Source organism: Ctenocephalides felis, unplaced genomic scaffold (assembly GCF_003426905.1).
Source record: "Ctenocephalides felis isolate EL2017-DRISC unplaced genomic scaffold, ASM342690v1 CF-g0.4_SCAFFOLD_01604, whole genome shotgun sequence".
In the NCBI taxonomy this organism is placed as follows: Eukaryota; Metazoa; Arthropoda; class Insecta; order Siphonaptera; family Pulicidae; genus Ctenocephalides; species Ctenocephalides felis.
The window spans coordinates 43353313-43362089 of NW_020537758.1; the positions used below are offsets into that span (position 1 = coordinate 43353313).

The following is an 8777-nucleotide window of genomic DNA, read 5'->3' on the forward strand; positions in this document are numbered from 1 at the left end:
TATTTTGAATAATATTTTACCCGGCTCTTTCATTTATATCACATCCCACACATCGTCCGCGGCTATTACGAATTATATATATATCGTGCGGTGGCATTGCTAGTCATGAGCTTTCGGCAAGAGCTTACAAGCAGTTTGTATGCAGGCGAGTGGGAATTGGTTACAAGGCCGATGCAGAAACAGATCTGGAACTTAGTAAGTTTATAAGCAGCCTGCATAAAGGAGTTCAAGTGGTCCAGAGATCGTGAATAAAAAATGGGACATGCACACCGTCTGAATAAATTTGCTTCGATTGGGAGGAATGGTAATTTGATTTTTAAATCTGGAATTGATAATGAATAACTCATTATACGCTTTAAAATCGGTGTATATTCATATGTATGTAAATAAAAAGAGCGAATGACACTAATGAGGAGCAAAGTATAATTAGGAGTAAGAATCAAAGCATTCCAGGTACCCCATGAAGTAATACCTAACGGCGGTTTCCATTGGGACAGAAAGCAATAGATAAACATTAATTATGCAGCAAAATATTTGAGGTTAAGTGGTTTATAAATATTCTTATGTTTCATAATATTTGAGATCATAAATACTATCACAGATACCGCAAGAATTACTTAATGACATATGCTAACAATAAATATAAGAAACTTTTAATTGGTGTGCGGTCTATCTAAATGTTAATATTTAGAGCTAAATAAATTAAAAAATATCCATGTTAAGGACCACCCTAATATATATATATATATATATATATATATATATATAATATACCAAACAAGTCTTTTCGTAAACGCCAATGACGAGAAAACTGTATCTGACTATCGGAAAAAACTACTTTTGGAGTATGAGTCTGATATAAAATAAAGGTAATGATCTTGAGCCAGTAATTCCTAGTCCCAGGCCCTAACCTCGTGTAGATTGATACTAAGCAGTATGATACCAGTTTCTTGGATCTAAAGTGAAAAAAGTGTTAGGGGGCATTGCTGCAACATACAGACTTAACTATCTAATAAAATCACCACACATAGGAGAAAGATGTTGCTGCTATTAAAATAAATGGATAAAAAAGTATGGTGCAATATAAATAAGAAATTGCAGATTTGGGAATAGAAATCGTAGTTTGAGGAAGGCTCAAAAATCACTATGTATCCGAAAGGGTGCTACTGAGTTTCATCAGCATAAAATTTATACTAAGTTAAAAATCTTAGTTAAAACCAAGTAAAAAGTATTTTAAATTATATTCAAACTCAATATTGTAACATTTGTTTCACCGATGTTAGTATTCAATATTTGTGGCATTTTATCAAGAATATATAATTATTGATTTATTTTTATTTATATATTTAAATGTATTTTCTGAATATATATTTATTTATTATGACAATTTATCATAAATATCTAATATTAGATTTTCTTGGATTAGGGTCACCAACTTCAGTATTAATTTATTTATGTGACATAATTAATTTTTTAATTAATAATGTCACATAAAACGGTTAAAACATAACGATCTTCAGTTTGAACAGACTCACTAGCTTTCCACAAATGTGGACACTATTATTTTTCTATAGAATCTTTACTTTATAATATATATTACAAGGTAGCATATTCAACACTATAACATATCATGCTGTTATATGTGTTACATTATTCAAATGATAAATCTGTGAATCGTTACTGTGTATATTTAGCAACCAATGAAGCTATCATTAAAATAGACAATAATATAGAGTACATAATTGCTGATAACTTACAAAAAAAATTAAAATTTAATCTAATTCATTTAATGTATTAGTTTCTCAGAGTAAATACTCATTAGATTTTTTCATCATTGAAATTGAATTTTCTACACGGATTTCATTTAAATCGAGATATATTTTACGCTTAGTTGTAAAACACGATTGCTATAAATTTATTCTAATTTATCACCAACATTTGTTGTTGTGTAATAAGATTTTCTTGGGAATCTCTTGGCAAGTGTCGTTTGTCTATGCGCTTTAAGTCTAAGATCGTCGAGTTTTCTTCAAGAGCTGTTAAAGAAGAACATTTAATTAATGATTTTTTTATTTTAATCAGATTCTATTCATTATTTTAATGAAATCGTGGTATTCAAAGATGTTTCAGTAAAGTATTAAATTAAATTGTGAATGTTTTGTAATTAAAATATATATCGTAATCACTTTAGAATAAAACTATATGATAATAGATAACATATTTAATAATTTGACAATTAACATAATTTAAAATTAAAATATAATCATTTAATATTTAGATTAAGTAATGTTTTCTGATGAAATATAATTACTAAATAACACTCTTCATACTCTATCTTGGAATACGTAACTTTTTATCTAAAGTTGGATACTCATTTTACTCAATTTGATTATGATTTGAGACATTTTTCTAGACACATTTTACTAAGTTTCAAATTTAACTTCGTAAAATTTAACAGCTTGTAACTTGATTTTCTCTAATATACATAATTAATATAGAGTAGAGACCCAATATTTTACCGCTAAAAAGATCCAACACCAATATTTAAGTGAAATCATGATTTATTTAACATCAATATTTTAAAGTAGAGGGAAAAATATACGTAACCAGCCATTGCCTCAAATGAAGGAATGTCGCTATCATAAGATAAATAGCCATGTTTGAAAATCAATTCCAAATTTTATTTAATTGTTGTTAAAAAATGTATAGTTATAATTGAGTTTAATTACCTTGCCATTGGGTAAGTTATAGTACTCGCAAAAAATTGAAAATGAAATTTTTTTTATATCTTCACGTTTGAAAGCTTTCTGCACATTTTGGCATACCTTCGGAAAAATGGATGCATGTATATGTATGTTTGGATACAGTTTTTGGACGTATGAATCAACAGATTTAAATGGTTCAAAAAACATTCGATTTCTACTAATGGAGAGACTTGCAGATTAGTTTTTGGTGAAGACAGGTCGAGCTGTTTCAAAGGAATGAGACAAAAAGTGCCAAAAATGGTAATTCAGTTTTTGACTTAATGGTGCGACCGATTTGAATGATTCAAAAAACCATTTACTTGTACTGACGATATGAACATTTGGTTAAATTTCTTGGGAAGGGATACAGTTGAAAAAGTATATAAAAAAATATTTGGCGGTCAAAAATGATTATTAGAAGACATATGTTATTCAAATTCTCAGATATTTTATAAATGAGTACTGATATTTTTACTACTTTTTGGGTTCCGTACCAAGATTTTTACTTTTTAAAGTTCACTTGTACGGTTCAAGCAAATATCAAAATTTTCTTTTTTTTTTTTAAATTCTCAAATATATACAAAGTTTTATACTTTAAATATTAATTTTAAATTTACAATTCAGCTTTAAAATGTATATATGTCGTTATTGTAATCGTAAGGAATATATCCTCAGATGGATTCATTTAGCATCTATTTCTAATGTAAACATTTTGAAGTATATTGAGCGATAAGATCGCCACTGTATATTATATGAACGAATAAATATACATATAGTAATTATAATTATCTCTTAAAAATATTTAAAACAATTGTTATTAATCATTGATCAATATTTATTGTTACTGATGTTTTTTCCCAGAAGTAATTAACTCTGGTACGTGAAGTTCCAGCAATTTGCCTTAAGACACAATACCATGCACCACTAGTTTGTATATAATATTTGAATGCATAATAATACCTAGCTAAGAATAAATAATATCTCGTCACCAGGTCCGACAATATCCGCAAAGAGGTCTTCGTTGATATATTCTTATTTATCCGCGGGTCGAGTTAAACCCGCTCCTGTCATCTCTCTCACTAACCTAGGACAGTAATCCTAAAACATTTCACGATTGTCCCATTTATATTATAGACGAAGCACTGGAAAATATTTTTCTCAATAATACTTACTAGGCAACTACATCTGCAGATGTAGTGGGCATGTCTTCATACTACACTCTATAAAATTAAACCCTTACCCAATTTGTAATCAAAGTTGTACAAATACAAATAACTGAACATAGTAATATTGATAATTAGTTATAGATCAGTTCGTACTTATGAGGTAACTAATTAAAAGATCAATTGACGGGGCAAAGTTTTTTTTAGTTTATTACAATAGCGTGTATTATACAATTTGATTGCTTAGAAGCTAAAATGTCATTCACAAGTAATTAAAATACTTGACAAAATGCCCAACATTTTTATTCATAACTTTACTTTATAGTTGAACACATTACTATATTCAACTTTAATTTTGGAATTACATCAACAACAAGAAATCTCTAAAAAATCCTGTATTTATTACTGATAATTTATTTTCATACATTAGAAAACGTACCAATGAGTGGTTCTCTAAAAACATTATACCTAGGTTAAGTTTCAGATTAATTACTAAATGTCTTTTAATCATAAGACAGATTGTAATTTAAATATGAATAAAAAAAATATTACTGATAACTTTCCTCGTTCAACCGAAACTGATAATTATTACTACCAGGTCTTTAAAACGAAATGAAACATAAAGTTCAACATTCCAACTATGTAAAAATTAATCCTAGTAGCCTTAAATATTTATTTCAATCGATTTTCGAAAGCTTAATTCTGCACATGTTGATGCATCACTATACGAATATTAAATATTTTGGACACGTTATTTATATTTATTGCACAAAATTGTAGTTTTCTATTGTGCAAAAATAACCGTTTGTGGTTTGAATTTTCCAATTAAATTATTTTTAGCTGTCGACGATATATGAATTAAATTATTTGGTAGCATTATGAAATATAAAGGAAACACTGTATAATGAATATTTGAAATATAATATTAATAATGAAAAAAACAAGTATAGATGTGTATTAGAGCGGGTCGATTTGTATGGGTCAAAAAAGTCGCTTAGGCACATTTGATTTAGGATACTAAGTATCAAAGTAATATACTTTGCTGAAGAAACCATAACTGTAATGAATTTTTATGACCCGTGCATTGACCTGAATTTAACATTTATCCATCCAATCATTAAAGAATCTAGGTTGCGTTTAATTAGTTTTTAATAAAACATCCAGACGTTTAGAGTCCCAAATTAATTATTTTTAGTAGATATATTTCAAAATAAATTAATATAATGAATATCTAAAATTCATGAAAAAATCAACGGAAATAGTACACAACATGACTGTTATGCTGATGTACGAGTAAAATGATATAGATGTACAATTTAAAAATGTACGATTAGGGTTAGTCAAAACCGGTTTTTGAAAACCGTTTTTTTTACGAAAATTATGTAATTTGATTTAATTTGATTTGATTTTTTAGCGGAAAAAATCGGTTTTTACTGCATGAATGGAAAATGACAAATATACTAGATGGAAGCAGTCGTATTAAACTTGGAATCATATGGCTACAGTACGATACTATCATGTAATAAAATACATGAACATTTGCAGATAAATTATTTAAAAAAAACGCAGAAACCATCAGTGAAAAAAAACCTTTAATAAACAGTCGTTTGTCAAATATGCGATTGCAAATATATAATCCAGTGTGCGAACTATTCAATTAGGAACATAAAGTAAATAATACTAAAGCGCGTTGCTCTGTTTTTGGATTGAAATAGTTGAATGCAGATTGTTTATAACCGAACATTTCATTTTATAAAATAAGTAAAAATGTTTAGCATACTATTTTTTAAAAAATACAAACATTACATGATGTCTATTTGTTTTTCATGCAGGATTTCATGGCCTAACAAGTATGCAAGAGGTACAGAAATCAAACATTGAGTCGCCTTGTTCTGATTTGGTACAATATTTTTTAATACAAAATTTTATTTGAATGAGTATTAAATTTTATAAAATAAGTAAAATTATGATCGGTGCTATGTCTATAAAACTAGGCCACAAAGAAAAACGCAAATAGGCGAACGGGTTGTTGGCTGATGAATAAAAAGGCGCGCGTGACGGTTCCAGCGCTCATTCTTCAAGCCGGATTTTCTTATGCAGAATAAATCTTTTGTTTTGCGCATCTTCCGTAAGCCGACGTCACATAAATACCAGGGCTTTGCAACACTGTCGGGACGATCATCATAATTCTCGAGCCGGCGATTTTTTTTATATAAACCGCAACGGGAAAGAATCACTATAAATAATATGAGATTTAGGAAAAATCTTGATTTAATGGGTTCACTTTGACTTTTGACGAATTACAACAACCATGGATCAATTTTACTCTTGACTAAAAGTATAATTTTGATATTCACAAATCGCGTTCAATAGATTTCTTTTTTCTGGACTTTTTTTGGCAAATCAAGTTTATCATTAAAATAGTTATTAGGCAATTTTTTTTATATAAACCGCAACTAGAGGGAAAGAATCATTGTAAATAGTATGAGATTTAGGAAAAATTTTGATTTAATGGGTTCATTTTGACTTTTGACGAATTACAACACCCATTGATAAATTTTACTCTTGACTAGAAATATAGTTGTGATATTCACAAATCGTGTTTAATAAATTTCTTTTTGCTGGAATTTTTTCGGGAAATCAAGTTTATCATTAAAATTGTTATTTGTTAAATATAAAACTTATATGTTTAAATATGTTTACACAAAATAATGTAAACGAAATTATTGTACCAAGTCTGGGAGATAATAAAGCACCATCATTTTTCACCTTTTTAAATTGTCATGTACTCTGCACTATATCTCTAAAAGTCTTATATTGCAATGAATTGACAATCACTATTTCGATCAATATTCTAGTGTATCAAATTATTAATCTTATAATGTTTATTTTATTAACTTCCCGTAGGATAAATTATTGTAATTGTACAAAAATCGAAATTCAAAATTTTTCCATTTCTCGACGTTGAAGGTTTCTGAACATTTTGACATACCTCCGAAAAAATGGATGTGTGTGTATGTATGTATGGATACCATTTTTCGGTCACGTTTTCGAGCGCACGGATCAACCGATTTGAATGGTTCAAAAAACATTCCATTCCTATTGATAGGGAGATTAGTTTTTGGCAAAGGCAGGTCCAGCAGTTACGGAGATACGGAGCAAAGAGCGCAGAAAACAGAAATCAAGTTTTTGGAGCATCCGATTTGAATGAACTAAAAAACATTCAATTAGTAATGATTGGGAGAAGTGGTTATTAGTTTTTAGCAAAGGCAGGCCCAGCCATTTCGAAGATACGGAGCTAAATGTCCAAAAAATGGTAGTTTTTGAGAGAACTAAGCGTCCGATTTAATTGATTCAAAGAACTTTCTGCTTGTCTTAACAAAGTAATTGATTTTGAAAAAAAAAATTTGTTTCACCTTTTTTTTTTAATTTTTTGTATATCGAAAATTATTCAGGTTTTATTTTAATTCTGACTATAGTTCTAATATACTTTAAACAAATAATTTCAACTTTGCAATTCAGTTTATATAATTCTTATAAATATTAGACAATTTTATAATAATTTATTTGAAAACATTCAGTATTCTTCGAACATTTCGTTACGGTACGGGAAGTTCCAGCAATTTGCCATAAGGCACGATGCCACCCACCCCGCTAGTTATGTTTTGGTTTCTTGACATATCAATTGCAAATCATTACTACTGTATTGTGCCAATATTTTAGACCAACGTTTGTTGGTCTAAATATTACAGTCCAACGTTTGTTGGACTGTATTGTGCCAATAGACCAACGTTTTGCCATGCAATTCCTGAATCATCAGTAATCGGAGCACTATTTTTTTATAATTATGGAGCTTGCTTTCAACAAAACCATTACTTATTGATCACTACCCTACCGCCTTTCTGAACATTTTTTTTTAAATTAAACTTATTGGAGTCTAAAGTGTTCGTTTTGACTACCAACTCTATCACCATTATAAATACAATACATCTTTATAAATACAATTTGGGTATACAGAGAAAATCTTGTCTTACAATTACAGAATCATTAATACAATAAGTACTAATTTGATATCATTTTATACATTATCTGAATCATTTCTACACGATTGTGGTAATATTTTGGAGAATGCCTTTCCATAACAATAACCGAATCATTACTGCGCTATTGTGGTATTATTTTAAAGCACGTTTTGCTACGCAATTACTAAATCATTACTACACTGAGTACTGAATTTTGGTACTATTTTAGAGAATGCATATCATAACTTAATGAGGCTTGATGTGTCGTATTACAACGCTAATGTCCCCGTATTAATCGCATGGGACGCGTTTGTCGTTTGTAGGTTGTCGTTTGTTTGGTAGTTCGCATGCATGCATTATCACATCGGCAAGTGTTCGACATTGAACAACAGTCGTTGTCCAGCCAAACAATGTTCTAAGGGACCTCTGCTCCATTCTGCTCCAACCTGCTCCACTCACAATGTTATGCATTGAATACGAGAGTTGCCGCATGAGAACATATTGACCTCGTCACATCTGGGGACAGATTAATAATCTGCGTTTTGCTAATGAGCATGTAACACCGGATAAGGGCGGATGTACATGGACCATAAACCTTAAATTTTAGTAAAGGATTATGCTGTTAAGCAGGAGTACAACAATTTTGCGTTTGAATTTGACCTCTTTGTATTAAACTGTATTCCACTCTGGTTTACTGTGCAGTCCATATTGACTGACACTTCTCGAGATATTTGACCCATATCTGATGACAGAATAATAATCTGCTTTTCATCAATGAGCTAGCAGATCAGTAGTATCTTGGGTAATGGAAATTGTCATGAAGATTGCTTATCTTAATACAAATCTTATAC

General features: G+C 29.5%; 1 protein-coding gene across 1 annotated transcript in view; it reads right to left on the reverse strand.

Moving 5' to 3' along the window:
• Positions 1–3945, reverse strand: part of LOC113373807 (probable cyclin-dependent serine/threonine-protein kinase DDB_G0292550) — an 8167-nt gene extending 4222 nt beyond the window's left edge. Inside the window, exon 1 of the mRNA XM_026614081.1 lies at positions 3914–3945. Within this exon, the coding sequence (XP_026469866.1) occupies positions 3914–3945 (32 nt within the window). The remainder of the gene's footprint in view (positions 1–3913) is intronic.
• Positions 3946–8777: the final 4832 nt, after the last annotated feature.